Source organism: Mustela nivalis (genome assembly GCF_964662115.1).
Source record: "Mustela nivalis genome assembly, chromosome: X".
In the NCBI taxonomy this organism is placed as follows: domain Eukaryota; kingdom Metazoa; phylum Chordata; class Mammalia; order Carnivora; family Mustelidae; genus Mustela; species Mustela nivalis.
In genome coordinates, this window is record NC_139040.1 from 69,675,088 (window position 1) to 69,701,589 (window position 26,502).

The window sequence follows — 26,502 nt, forward strand, 5'->3', positions numbered from 1 at the left end:
CTGATGCCAGCAAATGCAAAGAGCCAGTATGCTTGTTTCCACTGCTCCAAAAGATTAAAACACAAGGACAGAAAATGGGGAGCTGTATTTAAATCTAGACAGAACTATTCAAAGTGCCATGCAAATACCAGGCAACTAAATGCCACTCTAGACCTCTGAGAGTCCCATACCATCACAGAAGCCCTAGGGTGCAGCTGTCCTGCTAATCCTCAGTCTATAAACATAGGTCTGTCCACCCTAAATACCAAAAAGCTTTGGCTACCATTTGACTAAGGAAGTTCAATTACTTCATCTTTTCACAGAATATCAATGTTCAGCTGCTAAGTATTTCTCTACTGGGCATTGTGGGGGCGGGGGTGGATAGATAAAGGGAGCCAGAATCCTAGTTAATTATCATTTAGCTACAGTGTTTAAAGTTTCAAGTATGAGAAGCATGTCTACTGATTTTCTTCTTTGATAAGCTGTTATATAAGTTGGAGTATGCTAGCAAGACATTTTTCAGCTCAGGGTAACTTTACAATGCACAATGTAGAAGATATGTCAGTCCCAACATTATAGTTTTGTCATGAATGTGATGCCAGCTTAGGATGGGTGGTCAAAGAGCACAAATGATGTTTAGAGTATCACAATGACCACTCTGAATGTGGTAGTAAATACAGAAATCCTGGGCCCCTCATTCCAAGAAATTTATGTGCACAACTTGCCCTCTTCCCCAAAAGGAACAAATTCACTATTAGTCTCCTAACCTCCTCAAAATGATTCTTGAATGCTTGCTTCTCTTAAATTTCACAGGACAAAATATGGTAGTTAAGAAAATACTTATTTTAAGTTCACTAAATTTAGTTGAATAAAGGGCTGAACAAGTGGAAGACAACTACCAAAGCTAATGGTTTGCTAAGAAGGGCACAAACACCATAAAGATCACAAAACAAACACACAAAACAAAACTGCTCGTGAAAGGTTACTCTTGAGTAATTAATTATTCCATCAGTAAGATTCCTGTTCTCAAACTAGCAGTAGTGAATAGACTTCACACTCATCCTATCTACCCCCAAAAAAGAGAACCGGCATGCAAAGGGTGAGTTTATTTCCATAGATTTTTTAAATTGCTGCTCAGAAGTTGTCGAGCAAGACGGCATATTTCTACCAGAATTCCACAGGGGCGCTGATCCTCACTAGAACACGGAGGACAATCAGTCTCAAATTGCAGGTAAGTGTGAACAAGCCCACCTTCTGGTCAGTGCTCAAGGACCCGCGCTGAAAATACGATTAAAAGTTGTTTCAACTGTGGAGTAGTGATTACAGCTGTTACAGTGTTACAGCTCCCACTCCAAAGGAGAGCCTGCTCCTGCTGGCATCAGCTCTGGACACGAAAAAACAAGCACCGCGGGCAGAGAATCTCACCAGGAGCAGAAGGGCCAAGCTGCTGCCGTTAGTCCGCCAGAGGGGCAGCACCCGCACCTCGGCGGCCGGGAGAGCCGCCAACTTTCCCCGAAGGCAGCCGGTAGCTGGGGGCGGCAGGCGGCGGGCGCCGGCCGCCGGCCAGGGTTCCCAAGTGCAGGGGTCCGGAGGGAGTCTGAGTGAGCTAGACCAGGACAACCTGCCCCGGGGCAACCTCTCCCGGCTCGTCTGCCCCCTCCCTGGTCCGGCCCTGCAACTTGGCTGGAGGTGGCAGAATCCTCCCCAGGGCGCTGTCGGGGAGGGCCCCCGCCCTGCCCACAAGGGGAAGGGGCCTCCGCCGCCGCCGCCCCTCCTAGGTGACTCACCTGGTGCCCGTCCTGGGAGTGTGGGGGGAGTGTGGTTTCTCCCGGTTCCAGCGGCTGCTGCTGCTGAGGTGATGGCTGCCTGAAGTGGCGGGTGATGGGACCGTCAGGGTCAAGGCCACTGGGGCTGCTCAGGGTGCCAGAGGTGCTGGGGCCAAGGCGGGACTCGGCTCCCCGTTCCCGCCGCAACTCGGACCGCAACTCTAGGTAGCAGCATAACGTCAGCAGGTGGAGGGCCAGCGAGAGGCCAAAGAAACCCAGGAAGAGCCGGCAGCTGTTCCCTTCGCCCGCCCGGGCAGGGGCCCCGCGACAGCCGCAGCCCTTGCTCCCCCGCTCCCGCGGCGCTGCCGTGGGCAGAGGTTCTCTGCGCTCTACCTCTGGGTAGCCCATGGCCTCCGGAGACACCCACACTCTGAGGCCCTGGAGCCGCAGCGTCTGCCTCAGCCGTTCAGGACCCCTGACAGGCGGCTACTGCCCTGCCATCGGCTGGGGGCTGCAGGGACCCGTTCCAGAGCAACGGAGGCTGGGCGGAACAGAGCAGAGAGCTGCCGCATGTGCAGCTCCACTCCGAGGGGTGGGAAAGGGAGGAGGAGGGGCGGGAGAGAGGGGCGGCTCGGCCCGCGGGGAGAATGAGGGAGGTGGCCCAGGCCGACCCCGCCCCATCCCCCAAGAGGCTGCCTAGGCGCCCAACCACCGGCCCGCCAAGCCTTGGTGCCCCGCCCCCTGCCATTCCACCCTGGGCCCCCAGCCACGGGGCGGGGCCTTGGGGGCGTGTGGGTTCGCCTCTGCCTGACTGCCCCACCCAGTTCTTCCCGCTTGCGCCTGTCCCAGTTGGTGACCGCCGCTGTCGTTCATCTCTGGACTCTGCCCCAACTTAACCCTATAGCGCCTTACGGTTGGGGGGGAGGAGCAAGCGAGGAGGGGGGAGGCCGAGAAGAATTTGGGAACCTTGGAAAGAAACTGGAGCAAAGAAAAGGAAACAGAAACTAGAATTAATAGAAATGTTTGCAATTAACTGCAGTTGTTAATAAGATCATCCAGTACTTATCTGTTGCTTTCAATCTTCAAAGAGTTTAACAGACGTTAAACTAATTAAAACAGTTCTTGGTTTGGAATGAAACCATGCCTGCTGTGTTTGCAATCCTGTGGCGCGCCTAAAGAAAAAGGAGACCCAGAAGCCTGGGAGCCAAAGGGAGTGAGATTGGGATGGGACTGAGGCAGCCCTACTCCTAGAGTGAATCTGGGGCCTCAATGTAAGAGGCCAAAAGTGCACCTATGCCAAGTGGAACTGAAGTGATGTTGTCCCACGCAGGTTCGAACAGTGCCCTGAGGTTTCTTGATATATTAATAAATTCAACAAATATGTGTGGGTCCCTTCGCAATGCCACAAGTATTGTAGGAGATGATCCACAGCCAGTGGAGTTTCTCTTCTGCCTCAGCAACAGGAGTTTTGAATGAAGAATATGTGCCTTCAATGCACAACTGGGGAAACCGAGGCCCAGGTGAGGTGCATTTTTACAAGGGTGGTCCACAGAACAGCCAGGCAATATTGGCATCTCTATTTGCAGGCAACTGTTCTGGCCTCTCCACCCCTCCCCTCCTCTCCCTGGAGTAGTCCCTGGGGGAAGTTCAACAAGTCAGCCAAATGTTCCAGATGTACACTGCTGCAACTGCAGCATCTTCAACAGCTGAACCAATGAGAAAATATTTCAGAGCAAAAACCAAAAAAACAAAACAAAACAAAACAAAAACCCCAAAAAAGGCAAATGTCAGAACAATACACCCTGAAATGAAGGATGGAAAGGATTAGTTGAGTCACGATGACAAGAGTTACTAGTCTGAGATTATAGAGAGCTAAATGTCCATAGCAGGGGAAATCTGTATGCTTCTTGGTCACTGTGTACTCCTATTCCCATGTTATGAATGATTAGCAGTTTTATTGACTTGTCAAGGATAGGCCTAAGACCTAGGCTGAGGGGAAAGAAGAAAAATAGGGAGATATAGAAAAGAAGACAAAAGCAGAGAAACAAACAAAAGCAAAGCACCCAGTGGAAAGGCCAGTCTAAAAACTACAGAGGTCATAAAACCTTAAATATATTAGCCATGGCCAACTTTTCTTCCAGACACTTTGTGAATGATCTCAGTGCTTCACAGAGATCTATTTGTCCCCTCACTGGCCCTTACCCATGAAGATTAAAGTTTGCACAGAGTATCATCATCATGCAGATAAGAAAATGTAAAAGGGCACTTACCAGCTAAACTAATCTCAAGTCCTTCCTGCTCCATCTGGGAATTCTAGGTGCTTAATCGACAGCCACCCAGGCACCCTAGGAATTCTAGGGGGAGCTACAAAGCTGATTTACCTTCATTATCACAGGCTAGGATTTTTTTTAAAAAAGGTTTTATTTATCCACTTGAGACAGAAAGATACAGAGAGAGAGAGAGAGAGCGTGCACCAGCATGAAAAGAGGCAGTGGCAGTGGAGAGGGAGAGGGACAAGTTGACCCTTCACTGAGCCGGGGCCAGATCCCAGAACCTGGATCATGACCTGAGCCCAAGACAAAAGCCTAACCATCTGAGCCACCTAGGTGCCCCTCACAGCCTAGGATTATTAGAATGTTAAACTAGAAGTCAGTAGACCTCACCTTACCACTGGTTTGCTCGGTCACTCTGATTAAGTCACTGTGCTTTTTGGCCAGAAACATTAATTTCCCCAACTGTAGCACTTTAACAGCTATGATATTGTGTTTTATCTGTGCTATCACTGGCTATGTTGATTTGGTTGTGTACACAGTTCGAAGAGACTGCCCCTGGTTTCCTTAAAGCGAAAAGGAAACAACAGCCATCTCCTGGTGGTGGTGCTTGAGGGCCTTAATGATCCCAGCTTACCCTCTTCTACTAGGTTTTTAACAGCCTGACTGAGACCTTGGGTTGCACCGTTGCTCTCGGAAGACCTATGAGTTGCATCTGACCTAGAACCTCACTCTGGTTCCCCAGAGGAAGAACATGTCTTTATATGCAATAAGTATGTTGAAATGGAGCAGTCTGGTGAAGAATGTACATGGTTATTTTTTTTTTATTTTGTTTATTTATTTGAGAGAGAACACAAGTGGAATGAGGGGCAGAGAGAGAAGCAGACTCCTTGCAGAGGAGGGAGCCCGATGTGGGACTCAATCCCGGGACCCTGGGATCATGACCTGAGCAAAAGGCAGACACTTAACTGACTGAGCCACCCAGGTGCCCCTACATGGTTATTTTTTACAAGTGTTTTGAAGTATTACTTCAGATAGCTTCTATGCTTCCATAAATACCCCACCCCCTACAGCGTGGGTCTCAAAATGATAGCCTACAGGCCACATCCAGCAAACAGATGGATTGTATTTGGTGCAGTGTTGGCTAAAACTTTGAATTAAAAAAATTAATTACCAGCATTTAGAAATTAGGACATTTCACATAAAAAATCAGATTTCCTGCTTTTCTCTCTCTAAAAAAAATCAGAAAACCTGCAAACACTGGATCCACATTCCCATATGGCTACAGTAACCTAGAACTAACCCCTTAGAACCATCAAGTGCCACACTGTCAACCCATATCCTTCCTCTAGTCTCCATTACTGCCCTTATCACTCATTTACCCTACCTGTCTAGCCACATGTATTCTAGGAGACAAAAATCAGCTCCTTATCATGACCCATAATCTGCCTTTCCAACTTCATCTGCCACCATCCCACAAGGAACCCATACTCCCACAAAATTAAATTCACGGACAATTCTCACACATCCGTGTCTTTGCACAAACTGGTTTCTTTGCCTGGAATGCCCCCACCTTGGACATCTGATTAACTTCCTCAAGAAGCATATCACATGTTCCCTCTGGTGCAGACCCACGGCTCACTCCAAACAGATTTTCCTTTATGCTTTCATGGTACCCTGAGCATGTCAATAATATCATTAACCACATTGTATTTTTCTTCTTTCACGTTTTCTCATCACGGAACTATGAACTCCCTGATGGTAATAACCACACCCTTTCCACTTCGGTAGTCCCAGTGTGACTAGATAGCACCCACCTCATAGTAGACAGCAGTATTGTTTGTCAACTTAATTGGGCATGAAGTCTGCCATGGTAACCTAGATTATCTAGAAATCTAAAAATGGAAGTGGGCCAAGGGATGCCTGCTAGTACCACTTAAGAAGCACCTACTGTGCTTCATAAGTGGTACTAGCACTAGTGTTACTGCCTAACACATTATGGAAAGATATAAAGAAAATTAAACCAAATGACAACTGTGAAATTACCCTCTTTTTTTTGTACTACTGTTGGAGTTTTGGATAACCTAGAAAAGTAAATAACCCATGAATTCAAATATAATTGGCTTGTAGTACTTCAAAGGCTTTTTGTCCCATCAAGTTTACCTTCCTAATTTTGGTTGTCTGGGCCTAATATTAAAATAATGTAGTTGTCAATGCCTGAATAATAGACATTCAAAACAAGTTGACAACTTCTGGCAGAATATGATAAGGTGTTGGCCAAGGGCTGTTATTAAATACCTCTTCGCTCTGGTTAATCTACAGAGGATTGTCTAGGTGGCTCAGTCCGTTAAGCATCTGCCTTCAGCTCCGGTCATTATCCCGGAGTCCCAGGATCCAGTCCTGTGTTGGGCTCCCTGCTCAGCAGAGAACATGCTTCTCCCTTTGCCTCCCACCCTGTTTTTACTCTATCTCTCAAATAAATAAATAAATAAAATCCTTTAAAAAATCTGCAGAACAAATCATTGAGCTATAAATCACAGAGTTGACTCTGACCCACCTGGTGATAAGCAGATAGATATCTGGGGGTGGGGGGACATGGTCTTAGGACTTGGATCCTGGTTTAAATCTCAGCATATTCACTTACCAGCTGTGTGACTTAGGACAGATCATTTTTACCTGTCTTGCAGAGCCTCAGTTTTCTCACCTGTAAAATGGAAATGACAACATGTGTTTTTGAGATAGCTGTGCTTAAAATGGGATGCTATATGTCAAAGTGTCTGGCACATATTAAATGCACAGTAAATATTAGTCCCTGTTCTATAAGAGACTTCCTCCAAAAGGAGATGAGAGGAAAACTACATAGCAATACTCAAGAACATGTAAAAATGCAGAAAAGCATCCACATGCTTTGCCCTTGCCAAATGCTTGCTCTCTTCTTTTTGCATTCTTGAAGTTGAGATAAGACCCTTATGATCTCATCATCCTCTCCTGAATGCTTGATTCGTGTATCATGTATCAAACTTCCTCCTCTCCTTTTTCACTTGAATATCTAATAGACATCTTAAAATCAACATAACCAAATCCAAAGCCTTTCTCTCCCAAAATGTGCTTCCCTTGGTCTTGTGCATCTCGACAAATGCAAGTCCATCCTCCCACTGCCCAAGGAAAAACACTGTGAAGTTATTCTTGAACGCCCCCTCTGTTTTTTAGAGAGAGAGAGAGGGAGGGAGAGAGAAAATCCCAAGCAGGCTCCCCACCTAGTGTGGATCCTGACAGGGTGCTTTATCTCACAACCTTGACACCATGACCTGAGCCAAAATCAAGAGCTGGATGCTTAACCAACTGACCCACCCAGATGCCCCTTGATCCTCTCTTCTTTGAACACCTCACATCCAATCTGTCAGCAAGTGCTGCCTTCAAAATATACTTAGGGGATGCCTGGCTGGCTCAGTTGGTAGAGCACGTGACTCTTGATCTTGGGGTCATGAGTTGAACCCCACATTGGGAGTAGAGGTTACTTAAAAATCTACAACAACCAAAACAAAATATATCTAGAACCTGACCATTTCTCATTACCTCCCTATCACCACCATCATCCAAGCTCCCATGTTCTCTTACCCTATTACTACTTTAGCTGTCTCCCAGGTCTCCATGCTTTTTGCTTTTGTCCTTGTCATCCTATATTCTTTTCTCTACCCTATCAGAGGCTAACAGAAAGTCAGAGGCTTTCTGTTAAAGTGTTAAGGCAGAGCCTATCAATCCTCTGTTCCAAGTCCTCCAATGGCTCCCCACCTTCTTCAGAGTCCCTGCCTTGGCCCTGCATGATGTGAGTGATGGCCACATACTGGGTTCCTCTCCTGCTACTGTTCTCCTTGCATTCTGCTCCATACACATTGATCTCTTTGCTCTTCCTTGAACTTGCAAAACATGCTCCCACTTGAGGGTCTATTTATTTGTCTTTCCTTCTGCCTGGAATGCTATTCTCCCAGATAGCTATGTGACTTCTTCCTTACTTCTTCCAGGTCTCTTCTTAGGTGTCACCTTAGAGAACATTTCCTTGACCAAATTTCCATCACTCTCTGTCTTCTTCCTTTGCTATGTTGTCCTTCCTAGCACTTATCATCATCTGACATATTATACATGCATGTGTTTATTGTGTGACTCTCCTGAAGCTACAGCTAGACTATCAGCTCCATGAGGAAAAAGAATTTTGTCTGTTTTTGTTCACTGTTTTATCTATTAGACCAAGAACAGTACCCAACACATAACAGAATCTCAATAAAGGTTTGTTGATGGAATGACTTCATCCTCCAGTGGCATAAGAGAAAGAAGAAAGGAGGACTGGTCAGATGTGTTACAACATTAGGCAAGGAAAAAGTCCTATGAAAACTTCCAGCAGGGGCGCCTGGGTGGCTCAGTGGGTTAAGCCGCTGCCTTCGGCTCAGGTCATGATCTCAGAGTCCTGGGATCGAGTCCCGCATCGGGCTCTCTGCTCGGCAGGGAGCCTGCTTCCTCCTCTCTCTCTCTGCCTGCCTCTCTGCCTACTTGTGATCTCTCTCTCTCTGTCAAATAAATAAATAAATCTTAAAAAAAAAAAAAAAAGAAAACTTCCAGCATAGTAAAGTAGAAAGAATAGCTCTCTCATTGTATATGAGGCAACTTCCCTCAGAGAAAGACATGCAAAAGGCCACACAACTAACTAGAGGAGGGGGTAAGGAAGGAAAGGAATATTGATTAAATATTTATCTCCTGTGTGCTAGCTGTGCTCATTAACTTCTGTGGGAGGTTAGTATTATGAACATTTCACAGATGAGGAAACTGAGGCATTTAAGAGACAGGTTAAATAACTGGCCCAAATTCATATAGCCACTAGGTAGTAGTCTGAATTTGAAATCCAAGTCTGACTGGCTCAAATGTTCCATACTCAGTTCTCAAACTTATCTCCCAACTATAGACAGATCCAAAATTCAGCCTCATAAAGCTAGACATGGATAGACTGCGAGATTCCTCTAGTGGCAGTGATAAATCAGCTGGAAGTCAGAGTTTCTTCTCCCATCAGCCTGGCTGCTACTGACACAAGGATACCCCAACTCTAAGGCTACTGTACATACTATTATTAGATGAATGTGCTTAAATCTGGGCCCATCAGGTCATGCTTCTGTACAGTAACTCTTTTTTTTTTTTCTAAAGATTTTATTTATTTATTTGACAGAGAGAAATCACAAGTAGATGGAGAGGCAGGCAGAGAGAGAGAGAGGGAAGCAGGCTCTCTGCTCAGCAGAGAGCCCGATGCGGGACTCGATCCCAGGACTCTGAGATCATGACCTGAGCCAAAGGCAGCGGCTTAACCCACTGAGCCACCCAGGCGCCCCTGTACAGTAACTCTTAATAACTTCTCCCTTCCCTTACTATTTAATAGTAATCAAACTTTTTATCCTAACATCAAAGGCCCTCCAATGTGGCTAGATTGAAACTATCATTCCAGCCATGCTGTTGCTAGGCCTTGATAAAATATAGCCTCTGCATAGCTGTCACTCTCATTGTCCAGGAACAAAAGTCTACGTTCCTGCTGTTTTATCATTTGCTAACGTTACTCCCCCTTCTTCTTTCCAATATCATGTCCATTCCCCTTTGCCTACTTAAAATCAAAGCCCCAGCTCAAGCCTCCCCACCTCATCCTGCCTGCCCACAGTGCTCTCGACTAGAATACTTTCCCTTTACAACTCTGGCACTCAGAATATACCACTCACAATTACGAAATCTTCTGCCAGTCTGTGTGACTGTCTCACTTCTCCCAAATTATAGCCAATGCTCTTCAAAGGGTGGGAATTTGTCTTAGCTCCCACGTGGCCTACCTCAAGTAGGTGATTCCCAAATCTTTGTTAATGACTAAAGACTGCAGAGATTAATTTGAGCAAGGGTTTGAAGGCAGAAGGGTTTAATGGAGAGAAGACAAATGTTCTAGATGATAAGTAGAATAAAATGGAATGCTGAGCCCATTTCATATTGAAGAAAAACTAAAACACACAACAAAGAAGGGGAAGGGCAGCAGACCTCTAACTTGCTGGAGCCATTGGCTGACATAGGAATGTTTCCAGAAGTCCATGAAGCAATGATAAGGAGATAAAATTTCTTGCTGGAATATTCATTTTTGCAATGAAGTCTTTGGCTACTCATGGGTGGCTGAGCATATGGGGAGGCTCTCACTTCATGAGAGGAATATTTCATTCAAAAATAGAAAACCTTGTTATTGGCAGAAAGTCATTTGCATTCATCCCCTGCAATGTGTGTCAGTCCCACCATTCAGGCCACCAAGTAACCTAGAAACAGGCTGCATATTCCACAGAGCTATTGCTACATGTTATATCAGGATTATAGTGAGATCTCAGATTTAGTTTTTGGCAGAGTAGGGCTTTAATCTTTGGCAGAGAGTTTCTATAGGTTTTCCCATCCTCCAAACAACTATGTGTGCTATATAGAGTGGCCATTTGCCTTCATTTAAAAAGGGAGGAAACTGAAGCCCTCAGGGATAGGATGACTTGTCCAAGGTCACACAGTCAGGGTACCTGACTCAGCCTAGGGTTCTTTTTTATACTAAACTGTCAAAGGCCACCACACTTATGTTTTCTAGTTGATCTGGCCAAAGAGTTTATTGACCGTGCTCATAATATACATCTCCTCATCATGAGAATTAGAGAACAGATTAAGGGATCTGAGCCAGAGAGAGTCAGGGACCCTTGGGATACAATACTGACACTGTGATAAGCAACCTGAGACAGGACTTGGAAGACTTTAGAGTTATAATAAGTTTCCCAATCTTGCACCAGCTTCCCTGACCTATTAGATTATATTGAAGGAGTACTGTTGGATTTGTGTGGTTTAAGTATTACATTCATTCAACAAATATTCATAGACTGCCTACTGTATGACAGATACCATTTTGAATGCTAGGGATACACCAATAGACAAAAAAAATTACCCAATTTATAATTGAAAAGTAAGAACTCTGTTTTTCACATACAATTTAATATCAAAGTGCCTTTAAATGGCCTTATCCCTCCTTCCACTACCCCTCTGAGCTGGGCCAAACTCTTAGGTACACTCCTAAGTGGGTCATATCCTAATAGTTTCAGGATCTCCAAACATTGAGCAAAAGGTATAAATTATACTAATTCAAAGGCTTTCCTCCAAATAAATCAGGAAAACTAGTGAATGCAGCTCTGGTTTAAGAAATACTAAGTAAACGGTCTATTAGAATGTGCATACCCCTCTTATCTGCTTAGCACTTGCTAAGTAAAAGCCCAGGAAAGGAACTTAACGAAGTAACCATTTGGCTCCTGGAAGGGTGGGAAACATGGGAGCCTGGGTCTAAGGTCAACAATCAGTGCCTGAAGATAAACTCTGAGTTGAACTGGACTGTTAGGGCATCAGTGTCTAATAAGAAACTTGTTTGTGTCTGTATGTGTGTATGATGAGTAAGAGAAGGTATGAGAGGATGCTTTGTAAAAGAGAAAGTGCTATATAGATTAAGATTTTAAAATAATAGCTACCTTGGGACACCTGGGTGGCTCAGTCGGTTAAGCATCCAACACTTGGTTTTGGCTCAGGTCATGATGAGACTGAGTCCCTGCCATGGGGTTCTGTGCTTAGCAGGGAGTCTGCCTGAAGATTCTCTCTGCCCCTCCCCCAACTCATACGTGCACAGGCACTGTCTCTCTCTCTCTCTCTCTCTTTCTCTTGCTCTCATTCCCAAATAAATAAATAAATAAATAAATCTTTAAAAAAGAGTAATAGCTGCCTTGTATGTGTCTCTAGTGTGTGCCAGATACTATGCTAGGCAAAATCACCTGTGTTTATCTCACTTAAACTTCAGTAACAACTTTTTGAGGTAAATTGCTTATTTTTCTACATGATAGAAAAATGAGCCTAAAGAAAAGTGAACATGTCTAACGCCCCCCAACTAGTAAATGGTAGTGTTAAGATTAAAATGCAGGTCTGTCCTAATTGAAAAGCCCACATTTTTTTCCATTATGCCATAATAAACAATATATTTTACACACTCAGAAACCCAAGAAATAAGGAGTTTTGAGAGAATTTCAAGCTGCAATCTATTAGGTAATAGATGGTGCTACCATTTATTTTTTATTATTTAAATTCAATTAGCCAACATATAGCACATCATTAGTTTTTGATGTAGTGTTCAATGATTCATTAGTTGCATGTAACAGTGCTCATCATATCACGTGTCCTCCTTAATGCCTAAGCCCAGTTATCCCATTCCCCCACCCACCTCCCTTTCCACAACCCTCAGTTTGCTTCCCAGAATCAAGAGTCTCTCGAGGTTTTTTTCCTTCTCTGATTTCTTCCCATTCAGTTTTCCCTCCCTTCCCCTATAATACTGTGCACTATTCCTTATATTCCACATATGAGTGAAACCATATAATTGTCTTTCTCTGACTGACTTATTTCACTTGGCATAATACCCTCCAGTTCCATCTATGTTGATGTAAATGGTAGGTATTTATCCTTTATGGTGACTGAGTAATATTCCACATATGAACCACATCTCCTTTATCCATTCATCTGTTAAAGGACATCTCAACTCCTTCTACAGTTTGGCTATTGCTGCAATGAAATTGGGGTGCATTTGTTCCTTCTTTTCACTACATCTGTATCTTTGGAGTAAATACCCAATAATGTAATTGCTGGGTTGTAGGATAGCTCTATTTTTAACTTCTTGGGGAACCTCCATACTGTTTTCCAGAGTGGCTGTACCAGCTTGCATTCCGTGGTACCATTTCTTCATCCCAATATAATATTACAGTCTAATGGGAAGATTACAATACTGCAGTCAAGCCAAACTGATCTTGAAAATAACAAAACCAAATAAGAAAACCCTAGGAGCAGAAAATAGGGACTCAGGAGATTAGATAAAATAGCACCAAGGAGAAATGGCAGTTTGTGTGGTGGCAGAGGGAGTTTGCAAAGTATTACCACAATTAGTCTCAGTGAAAACTTCCCAGAAGGCCTTGTATTGGTTCTTTCATTTGTATATTTGTAATTTCATTCATTTATCTTTCCACCTCTAAAGAGTTATTGTGCACTGGCTGTAGGCATTCATGCTCACAGAACTTCTGTGAACATTGTGAGCAAATGCTTGAATACTCAGGAGCCCCAAGTCAGCCGGTCATAGGTCTGCAGCAGTTCTGACCACCATCTTAACCCGTCTTTTCATACAAGTTCAGCTCAACTCTGTCCACTTAGGGATTTTGTTTTTTCCTGTGGGAACCTATCTATAACTCTAGGAAGACAGGTTTTGCTTGATTGAAATATGCTTTATAGCAATGGCCACTGAAGAATAAGCTTCAACCAACTGAGTCTGGAGGAGGGGTCTGGAAGTTGAGCTTTAACTAGCAACAAACAGAAAGTAGGATCCTTAGAAGCAGAATTTGGGACACCAAGTCATGTCCAAGGAAAAGAAGCTGCCCTTAGGCATGTGCCAAACTACTTGACAAAGGAGGCTGGTTTCTGACAGGGAAGAAGGTGGCAAGCCTTCTAACCCAGAAGTTAGATGATTCTAAGTGTCACTATTACCCACCCTTGGACCCAAAGTTCTTAGTCCTGCAAGACTAGATGTGACATCCCTAGTTTAACAGAACTTCACTTTATAGTTCCAAAAATCATGACCATTTTCTTTTCTCAGCCTCTACAGCTGATTTAAGAAGTCAGAACTAAAAGGCTCTTTGGAGGCCACCTAGTTCAACCCATCCATTTTTTGAAAGAGGAAAATGAAGCCCAGAAAGCTCAACAATCATGCCCATTGAGTTAATGAATTAACTAGACTAGAATCAATTGTTCCTCCCTGTTTTCCCCCTAAACCTAGCTTATGTATCTATACCTGACAATCTTAAAGCATTTTCTTTCTTTTTTTTAAGATTTTATTTATTTATCAGAGGGGGTGGGGAGAGAGTAAGCACAGGCAGACAGAATGGCAGGCAGAGGCAGAAGGAGAAGCAGGTTCCCCGCTGAGCACGGATCCCGATGTGGGACTTGATCCCAGGACGCTGGGATCATGACCTGAGCTGAAGGCAGCTGCTTAACCAACTGAGCCACCCAGGCGTCCCTTAAAGCATTTTCAAAGCACATGAATTACTTTTGTTTAACTTCTGCTGAATTCAAAGTATGAAACTGAAAGACCCCCCCCATCGTTAACTAATTAACTGCTCTTTTGTTGTGTAAAAGTACCCCTCCTCCCCTTGCAATGAAAAGACCCGACCACCCGCCGGTACCTGCGTGACAATAAACCTCTTGCTGTTTGCATCCAGTGGCAGTGTTGGATTCTTGGGTAAGGGGATCCGCGGGTCTTTCAAAACAAGAAATTGATTGGAAATCACCAGTCTTGCTTCTGACTTCTAGGTCTATTCTCTACCAACCCCCAATAATTTGCCCAGTTTGTACTTTGCCCTGAGGTAGTCCTCCATTTTACCCAGTCTTATTCCTGTAATCAACCTGTTGAATGCAAATCCTAATCTTACCTTGACTGTCTCAGAATCTCCCCATAAAAAGGATTGTGCAACTGATCTTAATTTTTTAATTAATAACATTTATTTTTGAGGAAGCAGCTGCTACTCTGCCCCTTAAATGCACTCTTAACATTTTTAAAGTTGAGGAAGAAATGAAAAGTTTCTACTACAAATGGTTTCTACATAAAATTTCCCTTTTGGAAAGGTCCCCACTGGCAAACTACCACTTGACTTATTATAAGAAGCCCCAATCTCCAAGGGGGTGATCAGACATATTCTGGACAAGTCAGGAAACTTCTTTATGCAGAATCTGATGAGGCCAAAAACTTGATGTCAAAGTAATTTGCTTCTTCCAAATATGTCTTTTGGGAAAGCTAGTGAACAGAATTCTGAGAAGAGCTGGCTGGAGGAAGCATTAGTTGAAGTTATAGCTAACATAGTTGTTGTTTTGAATTCTCCTTTAGAAAAAAGTTAAATTGAAAATGTCATAGTGAACAGAGCTGAATGCTTCCAGCTCAAGCAAACAGGAAAATAGAGAAGCCTATTTGGGCGTATAGAAAGGCAAACTAGTGTTGAAGGATAATTTTTTAAACGTAAAATCATGACTCTTATGCAAATATAAAAGGAACACATGTCAAACATTTTATTTAACTCATTAATTAATGAGAGAAGCTGTAAGATGTACAACCAATTCAAAGGAAAATTCAAAGGACATAGATTCCCGCAGGTAATTATGAAAGCTGGAATGAATTTTCAAATAGATGCAAACTGGTCAATCTCCATGGGACAATAACCAATTACATTACACCAGACAAGATTCATTTGCACTTCTATGGATAAGAACATTTTGCATTTCTATTGGTTTTCTACAATTTATTGAGTTGTTGAATAGCTCAAAGCCAACAAAAAGCCTGTAACACAGAAGAATGCACAGGTCAGGAAATCCGGTAATCTTTTTGTCCATTCAGTCTTTCACAAATTTCCTTGACACTAGAAGAACTGTTGCAATAAGACTGCTTTAAGGTCAGCAGGCTCCATAACCCTTGGGGCCCTGCTTAGGAGGCAGCCAGGAAGATGGCCTAAGAAAACTGTTGGGAGTGTAATTTGACACTTACAAGGGAATTAGCAATGACTAAATGATTAAAGATATGAAGGGTGGCTTTTCCAAAGCCTCGGGAGCTAGAAAATCTGACAAGTGGAGAGATCCACCCATGAGACTGAAAGCAGCTGGTGATGGCTTGAGAAGGTCGGTTTAAAGGAAAACACATGGCTCTCTTTGCTACTCTATCTTGCAGGGCCCAACTCATGACATCTGGTTGAAATACAACACCTTGACTCTTGCCTAGCAACAAAGTACAAGTAAATACAATCCCCATGAACAGGCCCACTGGGAAACTTCAGGAACACATTAGGGAGGATTGTGAAAAATTCTGCCAGTTTTTCTAGCACTTCATGTATTGTGTAACTGATTTTCTATTAAGTGCCTATACACCTTCTGGTTTTATGTATGCCTAAAAACCAGTAGAAGTCCAGAAATCCAAAGAAAACTGGAGACTTTTCATTGGCAGTTTTATCCATTTTTTGGCAATACTCATCAACTTGCCTTTTTTCTCATTCCTTCATTGACTAGCTTGGAGATACCTGGCATCCTGGAATCTCTTAAATAGTATGGAAGAACAATGTAGGACATGGGGTAACATGAACACTTTTGAAGTCTTTTGAAGTTATCCCTTCCCTGCTCTCCTCTCCATCAACAACCTACTCCATTAGGCAACTGTGAAAGGTATGGAACAGATAATTCACACACACACACACACACACACACACACATACACACACACACACACACACACAAACACACAGAAAAGAAACCCACTTGATTATAATTCAGGAGCTACCCAGATCTAAACCCAGATTTAGATATAATCTAAAATTCCTGTGGTTCTCAGATGATGTGATTTAACACATTCAACCATACTGGTACTAAAGAACAATAACCATTTTGTATTTATTAAAGCAAAAAATATTATCAACCATGCTGTTGGTTTGGTTTGGAGGGAGAGGATAGAAAGAGATCTACATGTGTCCCAGCAGTAGGATAAGCTAGGACAATTCTTTTGAAGGGCAATTTGACAATACATATCAAAAGTCATAAAAAAATTCATGCCCTTTCACATAACAATTTCATTCCTGGAAATTTTTCAGTAAGGTAATCATTCAAAAGAAAGACAAAACTATGGGCGCCTGGGTGGCTTGGTGGGTTAAGCCGCTGCCTTCGGCTCGGGTCATGATCTCAGGGTCCTGGGATCGAGTCCCACATCGGGCTCTCTGCTCAGCGGGGAGCCTGCTTCCTCCTCTCTCTCTCTCTCTCTGCCTACTTGTGATCTCTCTCTCTGTCGAATAAATAAATAAAATCTTAAAAAAAAAAAAAAAAGAAAGACAAAACTAGGACAACTGGGTGGCTCAGTTAAGTTACTGCCTTCGGCTCAGGTCATGATCCTGGAGTTGCAGGATGGAGCCCTGCATTAATATCATGGAGGACAAAGGGTGTTAGAGAGGAGAAGGGAGTTGGGGTAAATTGGAAGGGGAGGTGAATCATGAGAGACTATGGACTCTGAAAAACAATCTGAGGGGTTTGAAGTGGTGGGGGGGTGGAAGGTTGGGGTACCAGGTTGTGGGTATTATAGAGGGCACGGATTGCATGGAGCACTGGGTGTGGTGAAAAAATAATGAATACTGTTTTTCTGAAAATAAATAAATTGAAAAAATTAAAAAAAATAAATCCCTGCTCAGTGGGGAGTCTGCTTCTCCCTCTGACCCTCCCCCCATCATGCTCTATCTCTGTCATTCTCTCTCTCAAATAAGTAATAAATAAATCTTAATTTAATAAGTAAATAAATTTATTTAAATTTAATATTTAATTTAAATAAATTAAATTAAATTAATTATTTTTATTACAATTAAATTTAATTTAATTTAAAATTAAATTAAAAATTAATTAAATTTTTAATTCAAATTCAAATTTAATTTATTTTAAAATAAATTAAATTAAAATAAATCAAATTAAATAAATTCAACAATTAATTATGTTAATTAATTAAAATTGATTTAAATTAATTTTAATTTAAATAAATTTAATAAATAAATAAATAAGATCTTTTAAAAAGACAAAACTATACATACAAAGCACATTTTATATGCCATTATGAATAATATCAAAAAACGTAATAGCCAAATAACCAACAAAATAAAGTAATTAAGTGAATTAAGATACATATCAACTGGAATATTATGTAGGCAATAAAAATCATAATTCTGAGAACTGTAATAAACATAGAAAAGCCTAAATACAGTAATATTCAGAGGTTAAGAAGCAAAAATAAAACATACAACTGTATAGACTTTCTCACTGTAATGCTATAAAAAGGTATCTCCAGAAACAACTGTGTTTGGTAGTGAGATTACAGGATAAAAATGATTTCCTCCAGGTACCTGGGTGGCTCAGTTGGTTAAGCCACTGCCTTTGGCTTAGGTCATGATCCCGGAGTCCTGGGATCGATTCCCTTATTGGGCTTCCCCTGCTCTGCAAGGATCCTGTTTCTGCCTCTCCCTCTGCTTGTGCTCTCTCTCTGTCAAATAAATAAATAAAATCTTTCAAAAAATGATTTCTTCCTTTTTCTCTTATGGAGCATAGTTTAAAAAACAAGTTTAAAATAAACTTAAAGCTGGGACAGCGCGGTGGCTCAGTGGGTTCAGTGTCTGCCTTCAGCTCAGGTCGTGATCCCAGGGTTCTGGGATCGAGTCCCATATCGGGCTCCCTGCTCGGCGGGAAGCCTGCTTCTCCTTCTGCCTGCTCAGCCTGCTGCTCCCCCTGCTTGTGCCCTCTCTGACAAATAAAGAAATAAAATCTTTAAAATAAACTTAAAGCAAATAAATAAATGAAATTGTGTTGGCCTAACACCTAGTAGCTTAATGCTGCCCTTGGGCTGCTCCCTGGGGCCCTTCCAGAGCTACCAGCTCCTGCCATCTGCTTCTAATCCCACAGGAAGGAAAGGGAGAAAAAAGCAGTGTTGCTAAATGAGAGGAATGCAAGAAATGGATGTGACAGTCAGAAGACTTATTACTGCTGAATGCCTCAGTTTACTATGCTGAAGAAGTTGAGCATTTCAGTGGAATAGGTTCTCCTCTGTGACTCTATTTAAATTTATTTAACAATAAAATACATTTACTTTCAGCAACTGTAAAAATAAGTATTTCTTTTGCAGAGGACATAATAGTTACTTTTTACTTATTAAATGTTACTTGAATAGAAGTTATAAGAATAAAGGCCATTTAAAAATCATAACATTCATAATTACATCACATAATCAATTTTCCCTTTCTGACTGTTACCTGCAATGAGCATATGATTTGTACATACTGCAGTTATCATACACATCCTATTTTGAATCATGTTTTCTCTAACCATTATATCATAAGCATGTTTTCAATTCTATAGGAATGTTTTCATTCCTGTTACCATTTTAAAGTGGGTTTTTTTTTTTTTTAAAGAGAAAGAGAGCATACATGAATGTGCTACTGGGGGAGGTGCAGAGGGAAAGGAAGAGAGAGAATCTCAAACAAGCTCCACGCTCAGCTTGGAGCCCAATGTGGGACTAGATCTTGTGACACTGAGATCATGACATGAGCCAAAATCAAGAGTCTGATGCTTAACCAACTGAGTCACCCAGGCGCCCTATAGTTATCATTATTTTAAAGATTTTTAAATTTATTTATTTGTCAGAGAGAAAGAGCACACAAAGAGAGGGAGGGACAGGCAGAGGGAGAATTAAACTCCCTGCTGAGCAGGGTGTCTGATACAAAACTCGATCATAGGACCCCAGGATCATGACCTGAGCCAGAGGCAGATGCTTAATTGACTGAGCCACTAAGGCATTCCTAGTTATCATTTTAATGACTGTATTGTATTTCCTACTTTTGTGGATCATTATTGATTAAACCGAGTCCCTAATGTTGGTCATCCTGAGTTGTTTCCAATTTTTTGCTAGTCTATATTTCCTTCTGATGAAGAGGAAAGAAGTTCTTTTTTTATTTTTTATTTTTAAATTTTTTTAAAAGATTTTATTTATTTATTTGACAGAGAGAGACCACAAGCAGGCAAAGAGGCAGGCAGAGAGAGAGAGAGGAGGAAGCAGGCTCCCTGCCAAGCAGAGAGCCTGATGCGGGACTAGATCCCAGGACCCCGAGATCATGACCTGAGCCGAAAGCAGAGGCTTAACCCACTGAGCCACCCAGGCGCCCCAAGAAGGTCTTTTTAAAAAAATATTTTACTTGAGAGAGACAGAGTGAGAGAGATAGAGAGAGAGAGAGAGAGAGAGAGTACAAGCACGGAGAGTGGCAGATAGAGGCTGAGGGAGAAGCAGACCCCTGCTGAGAAGGGAGCCCAATACAGGACTTGATCCCAGGACACTGGGATCATGACCTGAGCTGAAGGCAGTTACTTAACCAATGAAGGCCCCCAGATTGATTCCCCAGAAAGAAGCTCTTTTGAGAAGTATTATCTAACTTATTAAGATAAAAAGACTTCTAACCTCCTTTTCTTGGAGAGCCTATATTTGGCTTTCCACTATTCTAGAATAGGAATTGTCCACTAAGATGAGTATTAGAAAGAAAGCAGAGGGACGCCTGGGTGGCTCAGTTGGTTAAGCAGCTGCCTTCGGCTCAGGTCATGATCCCAGCGTCCTGGGATCGAGTCCCACATCGGGCTCCTTGCTCCGCAGGGAGCCTGCTTCTCCCTCTGACTCTGCCTTCCACTCTGTCTGCATGTGCTCGCTCTCACTCTCTCTCTCTCTTACAAATAAATAAATAAAATCTTAAAAAAAAAAGAAAGCAGAAATTTTGGAGAGTAATGACAGCTGGAATAAAACTGCTGCTGGGCTTTGCCCGTTTTTGTCTGACTAGATGGGGGAATGTCTCTCCTATGGGATAGATCAGAAGGAAAGCATTAAACTTGCTTTCCTGGACTGGACAGGGGCTTATGCAGACCTAAGTTCACATTCTAGCTCTAGCTCTTGCTAGCTGTGTAATTGGCTCACCTCTCTTAAACTGGGCCTCAACCACTCAACTATAAATGAGGAACTATACTAGATGATGTTAGAGTCTCTTCTTCTCTCCTATGTGAGAGAAAGAAATTTGTCTCACTCTCCGCTTTTAATCCCAACCCCTCCCACTTCTTTAGAGGCTGTGACCATTAATTATATCCTGTCAACAACATTTTTTAATTTCTCCCTGTCTTCTTCTTCCTTACGTTGTCTATAAACATACTCAGATATTTCTCATTCTAAAAACTGTCCCTAGATCCAGTCACCACTTCAAGATTTAGTTCTTTTCTTTCCTTTTGCCAGCAAATTAAAAACTGGTCATTTATAGACATACCTGTATTTCCTCTACAAGGTCACCAATAAAAGCCTAATGCCACTTATTCATTTAAACTATTCCCTTTTGCTAACTGCCTCTGTTGGCTTTGTTGGGGCCTCTTCTCCCACTGCCAGCAGTAGGTTATTCTGAAACTGTTAAGTGAGGAAATACTACATAAGACTACATGCACACTAAAAAATGTACAAGAAAAGCCTACAAGGAAAAAATACTTTCAAATGATAAAGTGGTTGATTTAGGTGGTTTGATTTCTGTAGATTTTTCCCTTTTTTTCTGCATTCCAAATTCCTATGATATAGTTGTATTACTTTTGTAATTTAAATTAGTTTTTACTAGGGGCACCTGGGTGGATCAGTCAGTTAAGTGTCTGCCTTCGGCTCAGGTAATGATCCCAGAGTTCTGGGATAGAGCCCTACATCAGGCTTTCTGCTCAGCTTTCTGCTCTGCCTGCTGCTCCCTATGCTTGTGCCCTCTCTCCCTCTCAAATCAAAAATAAATAAATAAATAAATAAAATCTTTTTAAAAAGTAGTTTTTACTAGAAAAATAAAATGTATCTGGGTGCTATCCCCAATTCTACCCTTTTTCCTCTTTATTCTCTCCTGAGGCTCTTCTCCTTTGGTGATGTCATCTCTTCCATGCATTCAATGATACCCTTAATGACAATGACTCACATTCAATGATACCCTTAATGACAATGATGCCCATATCTATATCTTCAGTCCCTGCTGATCTCTTGGATTTCTAGCCACCTTTTGGAAAGTGCCATCTGGAGGTACTTGCTACTACTTCACATTCAACACCACCTTTTCTATTAACAAGAAACCTTAATATAGCCATAATATTGGCCATTTCCTCATTTCCCAAAGCTAACAGTTAAGTCCTTTTCAACCTAGCAAAACTAACACCCCTTAACTTAGCAAACTTTTAATAGGCCTTTCTACTTTCTACTTTATTCTGTGTGTATACCAGCATGTATGATCTGCTTAAAATATGAAGCAGATCATGTTACTCTTCACTTTAATACTCTCTAATGAATTCCATCTTAATCAGAACAAAATCCAAAGTTCTTACTATTGTCTATAGTGCACTACATGGTCTTGACCTTAGCTATATCTCTGAGCTCATCTCCTCTCCCTGGTGATATGCTCTGCTTCAACTGTCTTCTTTCTGTATCCCTTCCCCCTAACCCTATAGAACTTCTCTTGTTTCAGGGTTATTGCACTTGCAATTCCCTCTGTTTGGACTTCCCTTTAGACTCCTGCACTTTTCTACCCCTATCTATCTATATGAGAGAGTATAGCTTCTTTCTTCTCATCCTTCAGCTCTCAGCCTCAATATTATCCCTTTTAGAGGCCTCCCAAGATCACCCTGTCAAAAGGATATCCACCCAGGTTGTTCTCTATTACACCACCCTGTCCATTTCTTTCATAGCATATCTCAAAATTTGCAATTTCAATGATTGTTTTTTTTTTTTTTTTTTTTTTTTTTGCTTTTTGATTTGTTTTCTCTCCCATTCCCTGGACTGTAAGTTCTGTGAGGGTGGATAACATTTTAATTTTTTTCATTGCTGCATAACACAGAACTTGGAACAATTGTCGATACATAGTATACCCTCAATAAATATATGCCAAATAATTGCTTGAATGGATAATTTGTTATGATTATGATTTTTTCCTGAATGTTTGCTAAAGTATGTAAAATATGCCAGAAACTTTTACATAACTTTTATCATTTAATTCTTTTGGAAGTGTTTTAACAGAGATCTTTTTAAAAGACTCTGCTTTTGAACTTTTAATGTTGAGGCAATTGTAAATTCACATGCAATTATAAAAGATAATACAGAGATCCCATTTATACTTCACCCAGTTTCCCCAATGGCAGTATCTTGCAAAACTATAGTACACTATCACAACCTTGATATTAACATTGATCCACTCTACCAAATATATTCAGATATCCTAACTTTACTTGGACTCAGTTGTGTGTCTATTTTGTTCTGTGCAATTTTATCACATGTGTAGGTTCTTATTCCTGCCACTGAAGTCAAGATACAAACAGTTCAATCACTGCAAGAATCTCTCCTCTTGCCCCTTTAAAACCACACAGATCATCTTTCCACATACACCCTCCGTCATCCCACTCTGAACTTCTGGCAGCCATAATTCTGTTCTCTGTCATTTCAAGAATATTATGTAAACAGGATCAGACAGCATACAACTGTCGGGTTAGCTTTTCACTCAGCATAATTACCTGGGCAAGTTTTTGTGTGTATCAATAGTTCATTCCTTTTTATTCTGAGTAGTATTCCATTTTGCAATATATAAAAATATCAAATCATATACACCTAAAACTGATATGATATGTTAATTACATCTCAATTTTTAAAAAATCTGTACACAAGTGTTCATAGCAGCTTTACTCATAACAGTGAAAACTTGGAAATGGTTTAGATAGCTTTCACCAACATAGATAGCATTTATGTGAATTATTAAACAAATTATGGTAATCCATGTCATTGAATAAGTTAATTCTGTATAAGGTGTCTGTGATCCATTTTTCGTTAATTTTGTATAGGCATGAGGTTTAGATATAGGTTCATTTTTCTGCCTATGGATGTTCAATTGCTTCCATACCATTTGTTGAAAAGTCTATGCTTCCTCAGTTGAATTGGTTTTGCAACTTTGTCAAAATTCAGCTGGGCATACTCATATGGTTCTCTATTCATTGCTACAATCTATGTGCCTATCTTTCTTCCAATATCACACTGTTTTGATTACTGCGACTATATAGTGGGCCTTAATATTCGGTAGAGTGATTCCTCGCACTTTATTCTTTTTCAAGGTTGCTTTAGTTAATTTAGGTCCTTTGTGTTTCCATATAAATTTTAGAATAAGTTTGTCTATGTCTAGAAAAGCCTTTGCTGGGATCATTTAATTAGCAACTTTGTTAAGATATAATTGGCATACAATAAAATTGCATATATTTAAAGTATACAATTTAGCATCTATACCTATAGAAAAAGACTGAAAGAATAACCATAACAATAGCAGACTTATAGGTGATTTGTTTTCTTCTTTATACATTTCTCTATTTTCACATTTTCTAAAATGTGTACTTCATTTACAATTTAATGCAATTTTAGGTATTAACATAAATAAAGCACACAATTTAATAAGGTTTGACATATGTGCACACTACCACAATTAAGATATATATTTTTAGGAGCACCTGGGTGGCTTAGTGGGTTAAGCCTCTGCCTTTGGCTCAGGTCATGGTCTCAGGGTCCTGGGATCCAGCCCCACATTAGTCTCTCTGCTCAGCAGGGAATTTGCATCCCGCTCTCTCTCTGCCTGTCTCTCTGCCTACTTGTGATCTCTCCCTCTGTCAAGTAAATAAATAAAATCCTTAAAAAATATATATTTTTTAAAGATACTGAACATACCCATCACCCTGCAAAGTTTCTTCATGCTCCTTTGTAATCCCTTCCCATTCAGCCTTGTCTCAAGAACTACTGATCTGATTTCTACTATCATGTTAATTTGCATTTGTAAGAATTTCACATAAATGGAATCATATGGAATAATTTATTCCTTTTTGATGCTAAGCAGTATTCTATTGTATGGGCATATCACAGTTTGTTTATTGATTCTCCAATTGTGGAACATCCGAGTTGTTTCCAGTTTTTGGCCAGTACAAATAAAGCTGCTGTGACCATTCATGTTCAAGTACTTATTTTAACACATGCTTTAACTTATTTTTGGTAAAAACCTATATGGCAAATATATGTTTAACACTTTAAAAACCTGATAAACTGCTTTCCAAAAATAGTTGTAACATTTTCATTCCCATCAGCACTGCATGAGAGTTCCAGTTCCTCCTCACCCTTGCCAATTCCTAATATGATAAAAAATTTAATTTTAGCCATTCTAATAGTCTTTATCTCATTGCAATTTTATTAACATTTCCCCAAGGGCTAATGACGTTTGAGAATCTCTTCATATGCTTGCTTGTCATCCATATATCTTCTTTGATGAAATGTCTGTTCATATCTTTTGCCCATTTTTAATTGGGTTGTTTTCTTAGTGATAAGTTTCAATGGTTTTTTATATATTTTGCATACAAGCAAATTTTTTCTCATTCTGTGGACCATTTTCTTCAACCAATCTTTTGAAGTAAAGTTTCTCATTTTTATGAAGTGTAATTTATCAATTTTAATGGATTCTATTTTGATGTCATATCTAAGAAATTATTACCTAACCCAAATTCAAAGTATTTTTCCTATTTCCTTGTAGAAGTGTTATATTTAGGTTTATGATCTATTTAGAAGTATTATATTTAGGCCTATAATCCATTTTGGGTTTATGTTTTTATATGTGCAAGTTATGGATGCAAGTTCTTTCTTTTCATACAGATATCCACCTAATTGTTTTAACATCAATTATTGAAAGCATGATTCTTTATCCACTGAACTGCCTACTCACCTTTGTCAAAAATTAGTTGTCCACATATGTGTAAGTCTATATCTAGACTTCTTATTTTGTTCCATTAATCTATTTATTTATTGTGCACCAATATCATGTTGTCTATATTAGCATAATTTTAAAAGAAGTCTTGAAATCAGGTAATATTAGTCTTTTTGTTCTACTTTAGAGTTGTTTTCGTTTTTCTATGTCTTTTGCATTACTATATAAGCTTAGAATCAGCTTATTAATTTCTGTAAGAGCCTGAAGGGATTTTGATTGGGATTGCATTTGAATCTATAGATCAATTATGGGAGAGTTGACACCTTAATAAAGCTGAGTCTTCTGAACTATAAACATGATATATCTTTCCAGTTATTTGGGTCTTCTTTGATTTCTCCCAGCAGTACTCTGTAGTTTTCAATGCTCAGATTTTTCACATTTTTTGTCAAATTCATCCCTACATATTTTGGGTTAGTTATCAGATTATCACTAAGTGCTTGGTGCTATTGTAAATACTATTGTTTTCTTAATTTGATTATCAATTTTCCATTGTTAGTGTATGGAAACACAATTTTATGTATTGATCTTGTATTCTGCAATCTTGATAAATGCACTTAATGGTTTAAAAACATTTTCTGAAAATTCCATCATATTTTCTACATAGATGATTATGTCTATGAATGAAGGCAATTTTAGGTCTTCCTTTCCAATTCAGTGTCTTTTATTTCTTTGTTCTACCTGATTGTACTGTCTAGAATGTCTAATATAATGTCGAAAAGAAGGGTAAAATTGGACATTCCTTTTCCTATTTCTGATTTTTTACTAATAAAGATGATACTAGCTGTAGGGTTTTTTGTAGATGATTTTCATCAGGTTGAGGGAAGTTCCCTTCTCTTCTCACATTGCTAAGCATTTACATCAGAAATGGATATTGAATTTTGTCAAGTGTTTTCTCTGTGTTTTTTAAGATGATCATGTGGTTTGTCATTTTTAGTTTGGTAATATAGTGAATTCCATTGACTGATTTTCAAGTGTTAAACCATATCCACATTGTGAGATAAACCA

General features: G+C 40.6%; 1 protein-coding gene across 8 annotated transcripts in view; it reads right to left on the reverse strand.

Moving 5' to 3' along the window:
• Positions 1-2,347, reverse strand: part of EDA (ectodysplasin A) — a 509,608-nt gene extending 507,261 nt beyond the window's left edge. For 5 of the 8 annotated variants that reach the window (XM_082716206.1, XM_082716205.1, XM_082716207.1 and 2 more), the window contains exon 1: positions 1,767-2,339. In XM_082716206.1, coding sequence (XP_082572332.1) covers positions 1,767-2,153 — 387 coding nt within the window. In that variant the 5' untranslated portion in view covers positions 2,154-2,339. Of the gene's footprint in view, positions 1-1,084; positions 1,258-1,766 lie in introns of those variants that run through there. The other 3 variants (XM_082716209.1, XM_082716204.1, XM_082716210.1) reach the window with 3 other exon arrangements.
• Positions 2,348-26,502: the final 24,155 nt, after the last annotated feature.